Source organism: Rhipicephalus sanguineus, chromosome 9 (assembly GCF_013339695.2).
Source record: "Rhipicephalus sanguineus isolate Rsan-2018 chromosome 9, BIME_Rsan_1.4, whole genome shotgun sequence".
In the NCBI taxonomy this organism is placed as follows: domain Eukaryota; kingdom Metazoa; phylum Arthropoda; class Arachnida; order Ixodida; family Ixodidae; genus Rhipicephalus; species Rhipicephalus sanguineus.
This window is the reverse complement of record NC_051184.2, coordinates 48,271,929-48,289,419: the sequence shown is the minus strand read 5'-3', so window position 1 is coordinate 48,289,419 and position 17,491 is coordinate 48,271,929. Positions and strand designations below refer to the sequence as shown.

General features: G+C 46.0%; 1 protein-coding gene across 1 annotated transcript in view; it reads right to left on the bottom strand.

Annotated features, from left to right (window-relative positions):
• Window positions 1-1,251: 1,251 nt before the first annotated feature.
• The window catches only part of LOC119405131 (neprilysin-1-like), a 90,089-nt gene continuing 73,849 nt past the window's right edge, over window positions 1,252-17,491 (bottom strand). Inside the window, exons 16-19 of the mRNA XM_049419217.1 lie at window positions 13,978-14,043; window positions 10,016-10,117; window positions 2,777-2,853; window positions 1,252-1,397 (exon numbers count right to left, since the gene is read on the bottom strand). Of these exons, the coding sequence (XP_049275174.1) occupies window positions 1,289-1,397; window positions 2,777-2,853; window positions 10,016-10,117; window positions 13,978-14,043 (354 nt within the window). The 3' untranslated portion in view covers window positions 1,252-1,288. The remainder of the gene's footprint in view (window positions 1,398-2,776; window positions 2,854-10,015; window positions 10,118-13,977; window positions 14,044-17,491) is intronic.

Below are 17,491 nucleotides of genomic sequence, written 5' to 3'. Positions count from 1 at the left end.
GCAAGCAGGACTGAATATGAAATCCACGTGCTTATAATTAAAGTAATTTTAGTTTGCTAGCCAAGCTAGGGGCAGCAATACGAACTAGCGGCTACTACGGCGATTGACAAGCCCCGAGCATTAGGAGCAAGCTCCTGACGGAAGTCTAACAGGGTTAGGTTGTAGCGCGCTACTCAATCACGAACGAGTAACAACCGTAACAGTTGTAGTTCGTGCTCGTCCTGTGTGTACATGTGCGTTCATTTCGAGTGTTCTTCCTTGTGTTTGAGCAGCGCGCTGCAAGTGTCGAGCTATGACCGTTGTTAGTTCGCAGTCGTCCTGTGTGTGCTCTTTTCGTCAGTTCTTTGTGCGCAAGCGGCGCGTTGCAAGTATCGAGCTGTTCGCCGTCCTTCGGGTAGCATTCTAATTTGTTGCTATCGCATTCATATCTTCGCCGTTGCGGCGAAACTGTGACTTTTTTTGTAGAAGCAAAACGTTCGTATAAGTGTATTCTGTGCGCAGACTGGCAGCTTCTGGCACTGGATGGCCGCTTTTCCAACAACCACAACACCCCGCCGTGGAGAGGGGAGGGGGGGAGTGTATGTTGCCGGTGCTTCAGCGAGAGCTACCGGCCTGGCGATGGCGAACAAGAAACTCGCCATGTTTGTGATTCAGGTACTCCGAAATAGTCGACAATTACTAGGGGTCGTTCGCCTTGCTCTCGACCAGGCGCATCGACGTTGTGCGCAACTGGACCCACCTCATGGTATAGGTACCTGTGATAGACGTCGAACGCTACGTGCCGCGTATGCAATGTCGTCTTGCATGTGATCTGATAAGAAGCTTCGAGTTAGTAAGGTTCTTGTATTCTATCGAACTGGGCGAACATATTGGCGGCTGATGTCTAACATGTTTCAGGACTAAATGCACTAATCTTGAAAAACATTTGCCAATATTACCGCAATTCAATCTCTGCACATTGAATCGTAAACTGTCAGGGTCAACCTGGCAGTTCAGGGCTACAGGGCGCTATTCACAACAAGTTGAATGAGAAGCTAGACACCGTTATAAACTCTTGAACTCCCATATCCGTCAGGCAACATTTTCGTAGTGCAACCACCCCTGCTTCGATTTCGTTGCGTAAAGGCTGCAAATGATTTCATACTGATGAACGTACACATATAGTAATGCGATAAATGATGCAGATGCACTGTAGACAATGAGCAAATATATAGCGATTCAAATAATTTTAGAAAAAATATAGCTGTTCATTTTTTTCATTTATTTGTCCAAGCATTGTCAATCATTGTCAGAAAAATACACATTTATTTGTGCTGCTTCCTTTGTGATCATTGTTTTTAGTTGAGCAGCCGAAAGCTTTCGCAAAGGCGTCCGAGTTTGCCAGTGGTATATTAACCCTGCAAAATAGGTGAAGATTGCATAATGTATCATGCACATTTCTGACACGCATTAGAACTCCACTACTTTTTTTGGACATCGTACACCGTCTGTGCCACTCTTCGTATGTGTATCTGATAACGTCCCATGTTTAGAGTGTTTTAAACATAGTGATCCTTACTTAACAAAACACTCAGGCCCGCAGCTTGCGGCATCTTCATGTGTAAAAAAACGGGTGTTAGGTTTTCAGGCCCTCGCAACATAAAACATCATATCAACAATATTATCTTCAGGGTAGTCATCAAAAGCATATCTAAATTGACTTCCCATGTGCTAGTCGGCGATATTAAAAACGAGAAATATAACATCGTAGCCGGCCTATCTTGTGCTCACTGCACGGCGAAGGCAATGTTCCGGCGATATTCTCATAATCCCGGTCTTGCATCGAATGGAATCATCGTAGGCCTGCAATTTACAACCACAATGTCAGTCTTCCTAATATACGCTTTAGTCCTGTAAACAATGACTGCAATATACCAGCGGTGAGTTTTTCTTTTACACGAGTTTTTTCCTATTCAATTTTTCCGTGTCCTCTCAACAAGAATATCTCAAGAAGTTATTCGTCGGATAGTTGGTGCCTAAGCTTGCTTAAGGTGTTGTCCCTGGCTTAAAGTTTGGCACATGATAAAAGGAGACGGGGAAGAGACTGAGGTACGCCAACTTGGCGCTCCAATATCCTTTCCCTATGCCCGTTTCTCATGTTTGAAACTTTGGCCAGGAACAGCATGGTAAGGATATCCTTGGCAGCTGTTTGATATCTGGCCCACATCCTGGATGTGCTCATGTTCCACCGATTTTCTTTATACAGCACGTTGTATGATACTTAGCTGTGTGTTCAGTTTTTTTATTAAGGTGAATGCCTTAGATGCTTCAGTAAATGCGAAAAGTGACCGTCAGCAGCGTTCCGTCTCCCGCAGCGTCGGCGTCAACGCGAGTGATGCAAAAAATGATCACGTGGTGACGCCACCAGATGACGCCATCATGACGTCACAGATCCCGACACTTCCTGACATCACTCTGACGTCATCATGTCACCACTATGACGTGAGAATGACGCTACCATGGCGTCATATAACGTGACGTTGATGATTACGTGATTACATGACATCGTCACATCGCTGTTCTCCCAGAGCACAGGCCACGTGCGTACTACGTCTCTATTTCACAAAGGATGATCATGTATACTTTCGCGTTCTGCCAAACCTAGAAAAATGTGTGTTTGTGTGTCTAAAGTGTGGTTATGAACAAATATTGCTGGTGACATTACCTTAGTTCTGCTACTTCAGACTAATAACCTAATCCACGAATCATTCCTGCTTGCGGAAGATATATAGCGTACCTGTGTTGGTTAGGACTGTGAGGCATCAACATGATTTTTCTCTTGATACTGTCAGCGCTTGCTACTTCACACCAGACCTGAAGAATTAAGAACAACGTTTTAATCAACTTTCTCTAAATGGATAAGTTCAACATTTTTTAAAATATCCGCAGTGTTTGCTTAAGTTTAAGTAACGTTCATTGAAGTCAGAGAAGTGCTCACTTGTGAAAGCTTGTGCAAGAGAGTGCCTCGGTATAGTTGGTTAAACGAGTGACAAAAAATCTGCGAGATACACTGAGAACAGTATTGTAATTAATAATAATGTCCGGGGTTTAACGTCCCAAGACCACTATATGATTATGAGGGAAACCGTAGTGAAGGGCTCCGGAAATTTCGGCCACCTGGGGCTCTTTATCATGCACCTAAATATAAGCACACGGGCCTCAAACATTTTCGCCTCCATCGAGAATGCAGCCGCCGCGGCCGGGATTCAATCCTGTGACCTCCGGGTCAGCAGGCGAGCTACATAACCACGAAACCACCGTGGCGGGGCCCTGAGAACAGCGTAAGGAATCTACCGGACAGGTAAAACAGGAAAAGCACGTGACGTTATTTGTTGTATTTAACTGTGGTGTACTAATTGAAACGGGAATTGAAACGAATTGAAGAGGACGAAAAATCACCCCTTGCGTCAGTGGTATTACTACAATTAAAAACGACAATTTACTCCATCTATGCTTTCCCTGGCCTATTCGTTCAATTCACTTCATTGTGTCTAACATCTAAACAAGCCTCTCGAAAAAATAGACCATTTTTCCTGCACTAAGAACAGTGTGTTGCTTGAAAGCCTTCGTTGCTTGCTGCCGCTAGCATTTTTTTTTAAAGTCTATTGTCTATGGGCAAACAAAACACTAGAGCAGCCACTCTAACATTCTCTTATCGGTCTTCGCAGTTTAATAGCCGTTTCTCGCTCTTTCCAAAGGTTGACATGTACGTACGTTTTTTCGATAAACATGCGCGTAGTTGATTGAGTATTACGATGTTTCTCGCGCAACGGACGGTAAACAACCACCGCGCTACTGCACTAATTTGTAGCTCTGTCGATGCATAACCGCTTGGCCAAAAAAGAATGAATAGCACGAAAAACGTATGCCATCATATTGGTTCAATATGGCGTACCAATTGACAAGCCAGAGTTCTCACATATGAGTCACAGAAGTTCCGGCGAATGCGAACGGCGGCTCTTGGTGACTGGAGGCGTTTGCGGAAAGCGCGTCTTACTGGTTATCATCGCTTCTTGTGCGGATACAGCGCACTGAAAAATCGCGAAGCTTGCCCTAAGTCGCGCAAGGCTTGAAACACTGAAGCTGGATGAAGTTGAAGTTTAATCATGTTGCTTCTAGGTTATTTCTAGGTTGCTTCGAGCTTGTTGCTCGGCCTTAGCTAGGTGATGCTATGTTGTTTCTAGGCTGCTTCTAGGTTCTTGCTAGGCTTTAGCTAGGGGATACTAGTTTGTTTCTAGGTTGATTCTCAGCCTAGCGAGGTTAAAGTTCAACCACAAACAGGCACAAACATGACACGGATGTCCAAACTCCAGAGACAGAAACTCGCACTGAACCGAGCGTTCGCACCTCTCATAGATCTACGGGCACGTCGTCCTTGATGTAGGCCTTCAATCGCTTTGGGGTCTTCTCGCCGCCGCTGTTACCTTTCCCATTCCCTATTATTCGGTCGTTGTACGTACTCGGGGTCTTCAGCTCGCCGCCGTCGCTTAGCGGACATTTCTTGGGCTAACTGTTGCCTTCTTCATTTTGAGTGAATAATTGGTACGTAGTGGCATTTGCCCCATTTCTGTGGCACATACCCCTGATGATAGCCATTTCTTGGGCTAACTGTTACCTTCTTCATTTTTAGTGGACCAGGGATGAGTAGTGGGGTCCGGTTTATTGAATTTCTGTGGCACATACCCATTTATGATGATGATAGTTTGTTTTGGTCATGCGTTTCACCTGGAGCTTTACCAGCTTCGCAATCAAAAATGCTTCGTTTAGGTTAACCGATGCCAATGCTGCATGTCATTCGTACCCATCAGAATTCTGTATTGTAAAACCAGAAGCGCGATGGCATGTAGACGGACTCGGTCAGTATGTTTTGCTCCACCGAAACTGAGGCCGTTATTGACACCACATAAACAAAAAAGGAAAAGAAACCGTGCAAAAACGTAATTACCGCTGTTTGCTTATTTGGTTTTGGATGTATATTCTTCACGTTCGACTGGGAAACATGAAAAATGACAATGATTTTACATGCTGCCACATGCGCCCAACTAGATGTGCTGATGCAGTCATCGTGCTGCCCACTTAGTTTTAGCTCCATGCTTCCATCCAGTGTCGTAGCCAGGGGGTGGCACACCGGCTTCGGCCCTCCCCCACACCGCCACCCCGCCTAAATTTTTTTGCCGTGTCATACAGGGCACAAAGTGACACTCGACCACATCTGCTTTCCCGGCCCCCACTTCAGATCAAGAAGCCGCCGCCCCCACATCCCCCGAAAAAAATTTCTGCCGACGCCCCTGCTTCCATCACGCAACCATCATCCATCTTGGTTACTAAGCCATCCAGCAAAATATGTTTGGCATCGCCACCATCAGACAGCATTTTCCACAATAACCATCACTGGCAATTTCGAACACCAAAAGAAGCGCGCCACCACCTTTATCACGCACAATTTTTAAATGCGAAGCATTTCTTAGCGAACTTCTGCGACTTTGAGCGTATCTATCTATCTATCTATCTATCTATCTATCTATCTATCTATCTATCTATCTATCTATCTATCTATCTATCTATCTATCTATCTATCTATCTAGCCGCCTACGACTTTGTGCTCTCCTGGTCGCTTGGTTAATCGAATCTACACCAAAATTGGTATGACGTAACATGACTGTATGACGAACATAAATGACAAGTCATAACATGAAAATCATGACACGCATGTCATGTACAGCATGATTTACATGCCACGCTCATGGTGCGCTGGCGGCCGTTTCGCTAGCTTTATATACACCAAAATCGGTATCTTGCGACGTGACTGTGTAACGAACATAAATAACACGAGTTAACATGAAAATCATGACACGCATGTCATGTACAGCATGACTTACGTTCCACGCTCATGGGGCGCTGGCGGCCGTTTCGCTAGCTTGATCTACCCCAGAATTGGTATTGCGCGACGTGACTGTGTGACGAACATAAAAACACGAGTTAACATGAAAATCATGACACGCATGTCATGTACAGCATGACTTACGTGCCACGCTCATGGTGCGCTGGCAGCCGTTTCGCTAGCTTGATATACACCAAAATTGGTATCTTGCGACGTGACTGTGTGACGAACATAAATAACACGAGTTAACATGAAAGTCATGGCACGCATGTCATGTACAGCATGACTTACGTGCCACGCTCATGAGGCGCTGGTGGCCGTTTCGCTAGCTTGATATACACCAAAATTGGTATATTGCGACGTGACTGTGTGGCGAACATAAATAACCGAGTTAACATGAAAATCATGACACGCATGTCATGTACAGTATGACTTACGTGCCACGCTCATGGGGCGCTGGTGGCCGTTTCGCTAGCTTGATATATACCAAAATTGGTATCTTGCGACGTGACTGTGTGGCGAACATAAATAACACGAGTTAACATGAAAATCATGACACGCATGTCATGTACAGCATGACTTACGTGCCGCGCTCATGGGGCGCTGGCGGCCGTTTCGCTAGCTTGATATATACCAAAATTGGTATCTTGTGACGTGACTGTGTGGCAAACATAAATAACACGAGTTAACATGAAAATCATCACACGCATGTCATGTACAGCATGACTTACGTGCCGCGCTCATGGGGCGCTGGCGGCCGTTTCGCTGTTTTATAGACCAGAACACAGCGAATTCCATGCGCATCGCCATATTTGCATCGCGCGTCGCGCCATCTATTGCACACGCGACGAAACAACATGCGCGGGCTGCCACGCCAGCAGACGATACACAGAGCAAACGTGAAACTCCCGAAACTCAGCCCGTCGGAGAGCGTGTTTCGAGTCTTTTCTAGCCTGGATATCTTCGCTGATTTTAATGGAACATCAAGAACATCTTGCTCATGCAAGTCCACAATGCATACAGTACGTGCTGAGTGGGCTGCGGAAGCAACCTCGTCAGATACGTACGCTGTTACATTTGTAAAAAAACGTTCTCGCTGTAGTACGCGTGAATCGCAATTGCAGTGCAGCTCGCGAAAGAGTGAAACGATGTTTTGTTGCCCCATATTACAAGTTGTGCACAAAGTTTTGTGAAAGCTCATCATTTCAGCATGCATCGCGTAATAATTAGAGTACGCTTTACGGGTAGTTTCGCGGAACGTAATTTTTGTTTCACGAGCGCTCTTACAATAATGCGTCTTGCTCACAAAAGCGTGCTATCAGAGAGTATAACCTGCAGTATCGTTCAGCGATCCCTTTTTGAAGCTACCTGTGCGATTTTATTCTTGTAACGACGTGCTTTACAAGCGAAACTGTGCTACTCTTTGTTAAGCCGGTTAGCTACGCCTGCGACGTAAAGGACACTGGCGCGAGTACTGTTTACTTACGTGCCAATATATGTATTATGTGCAGCTGGATGCTTCGTGTCCAAATAAATTTGGGGACATCAAACACTGAAATGAAAACACGAAATTCTGGCCAGCTGTTGAGGAGCACCGTGCCATTTATTACCTTTCGAAGACGAAATCTCGAAGCTAGGCGTGGATGCCATCAAAAGCACTAAAGCTTAATACTACGTTGAAAGTGGCAAAGCATGCTGATTGCTTGTGCTTGAAAGCACTACCTTGCACTAGATTTTCGTCAAAGGAAACGCTCAAAGGTATGAAGTGCACCCCCACGCAAAGCTCGCGCCTGCCTTCAACCCAGCTGCGTGTCACGCAAATAAGGTTCGCAAAATGAAATAGGTGGGCATCACACTGCAGAATACACGCAGTTAGCGTACTTACTCGCGCATTTTCACTCGGCTCCTAGTTTTTTTTTGCTTGAATCACAATTATCCACTCGCGGCGAAGCTGAAAACACCGCGCCAGCACTCTTTCCGTGGCATGTCGTAATCGTCGCAGACAACGCTATTATCCTCTTGTTGCGCTGCTTGTTTTGGCACCCAAAGACGACGCAGTAGTGCCCAGACGAGCTCTTATACGCTGAAGCAGCGTGAACGGGTACTTTTTTGCACTTTAAAGCCTAAGAACTGCAGCTTGCCCTGTTTACTTGGTGCAGCCCACGCGCGCCTCGGCAGCCCGGTCAGCCCGGCGTCTGGGTGCGAGAGTATCCGCTCGGCTCGCCAGCAGCCTGGGTGCGAGACAGGCGTGCTCTGGTGTATAGCACACCTCCCGTTCCGTCGTTGAGAGCCGTCGCCGTTGTTGGCTGGCGTCGGCGTAACCGATAGAGGGAACGAGGACGAAAGAGAGAGAACACGGAGTCTGTCGATATCACAAACCACCCGCCTCTAACCTCGCTTTCTTGATCCGCCACGCGCGCTGGCCCCTCGGTCGGAGATCGTACGCATGCAGGACTGGCACGTGTACTGCGGCTGGCTTCGCTTGCCTTAACGGGGCTGTCGGCGTTTCGCTTAGCTCGCGACGCCTCCAGTGCACAGAGTGGTGTGCGCAGCACTCGGTCGCTGGCAGTTTCTACGGCAATATGTCACGAATGTTACATTGCTACAACTGCGGATAGCCAAAACATCAAACACAGTTGGCGTTGCCTAAAGACGAAGCTGCGTTCAGAATTTGCATTGGGCAGTATTGTAATCGTCGGTGAATTTTCCTCTTTCACCATCATCAGCCGTTCTGAGCGCAGTTTCCAGAATATCCGCTATTGTTTCCACCACATCCACTATTGTTTCCACCACACCCACTATTTTTTCTGCCACATCCACTATTCCTTCTACCTTATCCACAATTCTTTCCACCACATCCACCATTCTTTCCACATTATTCATTATTGTTTCCACCACACAAACTGTTCTTTCCACCTTATACACCAGTGTTTTCACCATGTCCACTATTCTTTCCACCTTATCCGCTATGCTTTCCACCACATCCACTATTCTTTCCACTTTATCCATTATTCGTTCTACTACATCCACTATTCTTTCCACCTTATACGCTATTGTTTCCACCACATCCACTATTCTTTCCAACCTATCCACTATTGTTTCCACCACATCCGCTATTCTTTCCACCTTATCCACTATTCTTTCTACCACATCCACTATTCTTTGCAGCTTATCAACTATTCTTTACACCCCATTCATTATTCGTTCCACTTTATCCACAATCTTTTTCACCTTATCCACTATTGTTTCCACCACATCCATTATTCCTTCCACCTCATCCACTATTCTTTGTACCTTATCCACTATTGTTTTCACCACATTCGCTATTCTCCACACCCTATTCACTATTGTTTCCACCTTATGTCCTATAGTTTCCACCACATTCACTATTCATTCCACCTTATCCACTGTTGTTTCCATCACACCCACTATTCTTGCCATCTTATCCACTATTCTTTCCACCACATCCACTATTCCCGCATTATCCACCCTTCTTTCCACCACATCCACTATTTCCACCTTATCCACTATTCTTCCACCACATTTACTATTCTTTCCACCTTATCCACTATTCTTTCCACCTTATACACTATTCTTTCGACCTTATCCACTATTCTTTCCACCACATCCACTAGTCTTTCTACCTTATCCACCACTCATTCAAACACATCCACTATTCTTTCAATCTTATACGCTATTACTTCCACCATATCTACTATTATGTCCATCTATCTACAATTATGTCCCCCAATGATTCCGGCATCCACCAACCCAGAATTTTCAATAGGGCAGCTACAACGCGAGGACATTTATAATGATAATGAAAAATGAAAGCTACAACGAAAACAACTCTGTTTCTTTACATGTAGTATTGGCGTATCAATACAGTGTTGTGTATTTATAATAAAAGAACCCACAATCAGGTGCGGAGCCTTATATAACATGAACGTGACGGATCGCAATAATTTAGCCAAAAGGTCCCAATCTTCTCTTCACAAGTCATGCCTCCAAAGTAGCTGCCTTCAATTTATGATGTAGTCGCTATAAAGAGGGGTTACGATTAAAATCACTCGGCATTGGGAACCAAATACTTACCATCCCATATGATAAAAAGAACAGCTGATCACCCCACCGGTCATCCAAGCCGTCCAGCCTAGCTGCCTCCTTCCCACACTCTTTGAGTAGGTTGTTATATGCCTGAAAATTATTTTTACAATAGGTTGGAGTACTTTCTCACTGTAGTTTCTTGCTAATAGAGGGAAGACTATCATTTATATTGATTATTAAATAGCAATTATTTGTGTATCCAAAGCGTGTGTCAAAGTTATGTCGCCTGTGAGGGAACATGCGTGTGTTGTTATAGAGGATTAGGGTAAGGCGGGGCAAAATGAGACGTGGGGCAAAACGCGACGTTTTTACTTTGCCGCCCTCTATGGCTAATATAAAAAGTGCTTTTTCTTTCTCTATTTCAGCGATAGGTGCCGGTAGTTTTCGACATTTTATGTGTAAAAGTTGATGATTGCTCACAGCGTTCGCGCGGGAAAAATTGCGCGGCTGATATCAGTGTGTTCGTGACCCGCCAAAAAGGGACGAAATTCTGCTCGGCCAAATTTTCCGATCCGTGCATGAAGCTACTCCGGCATCAGTACAACAATGTAATTATTTACGTTGTTACTTTATGCTCCTAGCTACATGCTACCAAAATTTTAGCTGAATTGGTGCCATGGGCCAAAGGGGAAAGTTTTTTGAATTCGGGCATGTGAGAGGGGCAAAACGCGACAAAAAGGCATTGAATTGCCTTAGAGAGTGTCTTATTAAGTGAACCATTTGTTTACGCTCATTATATATGATATCTTTTTGTTAAGGATGGTGCGGACGTACAAGAGAATATCATCTAGAGTTTCCTGCGAGGAAAACGACATGAAAAAAATTGCAGTGGCTTAGCTCGGCTATGCCAGGATATACGAAGCGTTAGCAAAGGTTCAGCTGATTATTCTGAGCTTTCCAGATTGTCTAGGATTAGCTTGATTGTCATGCTTACTGCCGCTCCAATGACACACATTCGGCGACATCATTCAGAACCGGTAGACCTGGCGGCATGGCCGGGTAACGATACCCATTGGTAACTCTAAAGAGCGGAATGTTCTGCTTAACGAGAAAGTTTTTGCACGTTGTACAAACCCGCGCCACGGTTTCACCCCACTCAGGCGCCGCCACTAAACTCAACGTTTCACGCATGGCACTACTTAGCGGCGTCAAGTCTTTCATGTGCCATAGTCCTTCACACGCGTCGCACACGTATCCAAACGGAGTGTTTACGAAGTCCGTGTCGAAGGTCCGAGTCGCACTGGCGCTTTCGCTAAGTTTCACAGTATAGGCAGTCGATCGGCGAGCCTTGACGTCATCGACGGCGTCTTGTTGTTGCTGCTGCAGAGATGGTCGGGCGCGTCGCTCAGCATCCCGGCGACGCTGCTTTGCTAGATGTTCCTCCCTTTCCTCCAGTGTCTCCGCAGCACGTTTAGCCTTCCTCTGTTCATTCTTCGTACGCTGAACCGCTAATTGCCAGGCAACTACTTCGGGATCCGATGACATAAGCTTCTAGGCTCTTCTGCGCCGTTGAGCAGCATTTGCGCTCTCCTTCTCCATGGTGTTACCCACTTGCAAACGCCAGTCAGAGGCGCTATCAAGCGGCACCAGCCCATTGTCAGACGGCGACTGCACAGCGAAGGCGAATAGCTGCGCGCGCCACGGCTACGACGTCACCCCTCGCGAGTGCGCAGAGCAGCAGCGGCAAGTCGCACGCGCCGGCGCCAGTCTGTCTGCCCGGCTACGACGCCACTCCTCTCGCTCTCCGCCACCAGCAGCGGCGGTGGCTGAGAGCGCGTGAGATGCCGGCTCCGCACTCATCCTCGCGCATGCGCAGCACGGCTCATGATGACCCACGCGAAACTGGCTCCGGCTAGGCAAGTGTAGCTAACGCTACAAAAAGCACTGAATACTTTTCAGGAGTTTCGGAGCAGCACAGCCCCGGGTTCTGTGTGGATTCAATGCGTGGAGTGCAAAGACTGGGCGCATGAAGACTGCGTGGCGGCCCACGGAGTCAATTTTAAGTGCTTCTACTGCAAAAACCGAAAGGATAAAATTTGTTCACGCTGTCTCGTGTTGCCTGACACAGCGTCTCGTTTTGCCCCGCAGGTTGGGGCAAAATGAGACATGTGGTGCATTTTTTGTTTCTTTTTAAAAAAATATTTTGAACCGCCACAGCATGGCCATATTTATGCAGCACATACCGTGTACCCAAAAGAAAGTTCCTGTCTTGACATTTTATGGTAACGAGTGAAATAAAAAAAGATATTCACTATTTTCTAATTTTTGTCGCGTTTTGCCCCGCCTTACCCGAATATTGCTATGTGGCTACGCATGTTTAGATGCACTTCTGGGCAAGCGGCGAGCAATTTAAAGACCTCCTTTTAATTTGTCGGTATGTGCGTCACGGCGCCGCTTGAGCGTGCCAGAGGTTGGTTTACGTACCCGCGAGATGAAGCAAAGCGCATAAAAACGCGGTGGAAGGGCGTTGGCCCACCCGTCTTTCGTCGCGGCGAATGGAGGTAGGAGCCGGAGCACGGTGTTTGTATCTTACACCGTGAGCCGGAGCCAGCCGAAGGGGCAGCTGCGCACCTCCGAGAGGAAATCTTCCACTTACAAGATGAATGTATTGATGAATGTATTGTGTTGTATGGCTTTTAGTGCCCTTCCTGATGTGGTAGTTATCGGGCTGCGTGACAGAGGCATCTTTTAAGTAATATGTCAGGTAAGGGTGGAGGAGGGAGGGGGAGGGAGAAGTTAGGCATTATGAACTGCAGTTGGTTACGCATTTGGACTAATTGGATATGCCACTGGTAAGCATAATGTCGCTTTAAGAATTTCTTTTAGTTATGGGCCTCATCAGCTGCGGGTGGGCGGAGCCACAAGATAACCATCGCCAGAATGCATGTATCATCGTAAAGTTGGCTAGTCAGCTCAATAAGAATATGGAATATTCATAATGCTTTGTGTCGCAGCACCACTGAGCGGTAGTGTTTCCGGAAATTTTGGCTCAAAGAAACATCAGCATTTTCAGTAACTTGTCTCCATGAATAAGTGAGCGTGGTTTCACGGCTATTCATGCTCATATTATTTATTTCGTACTTGTCGACTTAAGTTTAACCGGTTTCATGCGAATGCGTCTGACGCCGTGAATAGTTAAGCTACATGCGGTGGCTGTTTTCGTGTACCGTTATATCCTGAGCAAGAACCCCCGCCCCCTCCCACCCCATTTACCCTTTATCAAGTCGAACTTGCCGGCAAAGTGGAGGGGGGTGCTTTCTCGGAACAGCACCAAAATTCAAGTTCGCGTCAGCAAATTTTTCACGTCAGAAAAAGGAGTGCATGTGGACTTGCGCCGAAGTCTCCCCGCTTTCGTTCATGGCACGGCTCATTACAACGACGGCTCACTAATATAAGAAATGCAACCGTAACCCGATCAGACCACGGGAAGCATGGCATGGAAGCGTCTCCGACGATAAGCCAACGCAAAAGCTCTAAGCTGCAAACACAGATCTCGGACTTGTACTGAACACGGCGTCATAGGCACGACGTTGGAATACAGACCTCGAAGACCATGCTTTTCCTCGCGGGACCCTCAAAATCGTCATGGGTGTCTTGCGCTAAGTCTAGGGTGCGATCATTATGTGACGGAAAAACATACTAATTTGAAGACCAATTTCAGGGGCAGGCGCTTTGAGCTCGGGCTGCTGAGCAGGACTGGATGGGATTCATGCAGGCTAGTGTTTCATGGCTGCGGTGCATGGCCGGGGTGCCAGACAGAGGATGAGGAGGGGCCGCTTTCCGATTGTGAGTGGAAATTTGAACTTAGCCGTCAAATTGGAGAGGACGCATGCTCGGGTGGGGTGTTTGCTCGGAATTTCAGATAAACAATTTTTCAGAAATTGTTGAGCATTTTTTCAACCTTATTGCGAAAAAGAACTTTAAGTTAAGACCAGGTTACCAGTCTTTACCTTGAGCGCCACTTGTAGTCCAATGTTGTCGGCGATGTCTTCATCCAGTGTTTTTTCCGCATTGATCTGCGAACAGTTAAATATTTGGAGGCATGGAAATTCAGAGGCTACTGAAGATGAGATTAAACATATTCCAGCCGTAATGTTACACTTCTGCAAAACGTTCTCACATTATATGGTAATAGAAAGCAAGCAACCTAACGTATTATGCCCATAAATGTTCGAATTATCACGTACATTAAAAAAAGTAGCGCTTGCAATTCTAGTGTATTCGTCACAACACACGAACTAAAATACAATTTGAGACACATCCTGTAGTGGTAGCTTCTAGGAGATCTTCGTTTTAGGACTTTGTCCCTACCGCGCTTCACAGACGCATTTGTAGATAATGTGGACCTTTTACTTTTGGAGAAATTCACCGTTGCTTGTTGGTGACAGGGTGTGCTAGAGCAGCAGCGGTAAAATGTTTATCTTCGTCATTTCACAGGTGTTCAAACGCGAGTTGGTGCATTGTAGAAAACGTAATACTTGTGTTTATTGCTCATTAAAAGCAGCAGTTGCAGTTGTTACTCCATACGAGATGGAAAATGCTTTGTTGCCCCTCGAATCATGCGCTGAGCGGCTGATTTTGTTCTTTCAAAGGCAGTAACAGCCATTTTTCGTTAACATGACTATTCAAGGAGTCGTGCTATTCCCGGATATTGCCCCATAATATATTTTAAAGACAAATAACTCGCAAGAAAATTATCACGACTTTGAAGACAGTAAATAAGTTATCTGCAACATTTGTTCTCATTAGCATCTCGCAAGACTTCGAAAGGTTTCAAACTATAGAAGAGCCAGCGGGTGCCTCAAGGATGGCCATCTACTGGATGCCCCAGCTAACATGAACAATGAATAACAAAACAGAAAAAGAACAAAAGCTCTAGAAAAATGCATACTACCAGGAGTAGTGAGTACTTACAACCAGCAATATCTTCATCACTGATTATTAATTATTTACTTACTTTAAATGACCAGTTTCTTAATTATTTCTTGAATAACTGACATATCAATTCTATGTGACAGGTAGTATTTCCTCAAATAACCTGGCATGAAACATTCATGTTCGTGCGGAAATTTAGCCGGTTGTTCTTTCCGAGAAAGCATTTACCGACGACAACTACACTCCCAAATTCGAAATGATAGCTCAGCTGCACGCGTGTTTTCATTTTGCGTTATATTGATGCAAACATTTCGAGAGTGAAAGGTATGTACAGTCGGCTTCAAAGGTTTATAGACCACTAGTTCTGATAAAGCATTCAATTTCCGAGCAATTTTTATTTGCACTTGAAAGTGTTTACCAAAGCTTTTTCTTTACATAGTCATACATAAACACATATCTGGACCGATACCCAAGGAAGGCTAGTTTCTGGTCAAGTGTTAAAAATGAAACAGCCGGGTCAGGTGCAGAATTTAACAGCACGGTATATTGTTACGTCATAATTTATAATACATCAAAGTCTTCATGAAATACACTTAATTGGTCAATGTAAGTAAGTTACAGATGCTGATTTCCAAGAAAGAAGTATTTGCTGCATTCCTTGAATTTACGTGCGGTCCTAACCTCACGGATAAAATACCGTATTCCGCATTTCTGTGCCACTGAATTCAAATAGCTCGATACATGCGTGGCAGGCGGATACGGGGAGGGCCATCACGAGGCGACGCTTGACGCAGAAGCCTAAGCGCTGCGCTCTGAAGCAAGACCTCACGAAATGCGCGAAATAGGAAATAGACGCGCGCTCTTACACCGCTACCACGGTGTAGGAAGAGAGGTGACACATGGTCTCGGAGGCGCAGTGCAGCAGCCGCGTCTAAAAGTTGGTCACGTTCGCCTTCTGATCAATAGACGGCGCTAGGCGCAGGCCGGTAGAACGTGTGTAAAACTTCTGGGCGTCACATCGCTCTGTCCGCGACGGCCCCGTTTGATGTCGAAACGTTTTTAGGGGCGAAGCTCCTTAAGGCGGCACCCGTTCGTCCCTGGTAGTCGTAGTCGTAGTAGTCGTAGTGCGTAACCAGTCTTACGCTTTGACCTCCAAGGTGGTGCCGGTGGGAGATTTTTCCCGTGCGTTGTTGAACAATAAAAAATTCGCAGCGTGCGCGTTAACTAAAAGCCGAATTCTTCTGTCTCTCATTCCCCATTAGCAGCCATTGGCATGTTCCAGTAGGAAACGTTAGTAGAAGTAGAAGTGTAAGTGTTAGCTAAAAGCCGACTTCTTCTGTCTCTCATTCCCATTAGCAGCCATTGTTTACCTCCAAGGTAGTGCCTGGTGAGATTTCTCCTGTGCGTGATTAAACAATAAAAATTTTGTTCAAAACGCAGTTGATTGATGAAATAAACCAACGAAAGACGCCCGATGTTTTGTAAAAGCAAAACGAAAGAACGCCAGATGTTTCTAAAGCAAAACGAAAAGACGCCAGCTGCTTAACGAAAGACGCCAGATGTTTTCTAAAGCAGTGGTTTTCTAAACAATGAAAATTCACAGCGTACATGTAAAATTAAAGTGAGCTGCAAGTCGTCATAACTCATCGAACCTTTAGTATAAACGCGCCCGATCTCACGTCGGTGATGATGTACTGGGCAGAATTCACGGAAGATTCACGGTTTACCGATGAACCTCCGCAGCTTCGCCCACTCATCATCATTCACTCCGTGGATACGCTGTGATTTTTATTCGTGTTTTGTGAAACTACTCGTACTCCGTGACAGTTTTCTTTCATCCTGGGAACTTATATGAGGTGCGCGGACCCGGTGAGCGATGGGCAAGAAGTGTGTCGCCCCACGCTCACCGACAGGGTACAATTCGTGTACTGGGAGGCTCTTACAACGGTAATGTCTTCGTTCGCATGCCCCGCAAAGCGATCCTCTCGAAAGATGCAGTGCCTACTAAATTTCCAGACTCTCCAAGCTATCCGTGGACAGCGAAAATAAAAGAGAAAACGAAAGAGGCCAGCTGAGAGTCACGGCAACACCGCGCCTTTCAGGAAGCATTGGAAGAATCGCCCGGAATGCTGTCACGCGGTTTTCAGTATGGATTCTGCGAATGAACTTAGCGGTAGGCGGCCCCCGTTCTCGTAGCGCCATCTACGAGCGCCTACATGGACGCGATCAAAATTTTGCCACGCTCGCTTGTCGCGTTCGGTCACCTCTCCTTGCTACGCCATGGCCGCTACTCAAGCGCTTCCTTTCGTCATGGCAAGCGCCACGACGGCGCTTCTGCGTCCAGACATTGATGTTATGGAGCAATGCGAACATTGATTGCCACATTTCTCCCAAAAGTTATTAAGCTGATGTAAGTATGTAAAGCGTTTGCGCATGTCGTTTTCCAGCGGTCTTGCCTTTCTGCTGACATACCCTTTAAAATATACCATATATGTACCTCTTGTATTCGTAACCATATCAATTATCGCTGCGGATGATTATTCCGGGTTTTAGGGCGAAACAAATCTTTATGGTGAAGTGAAGCAGCGA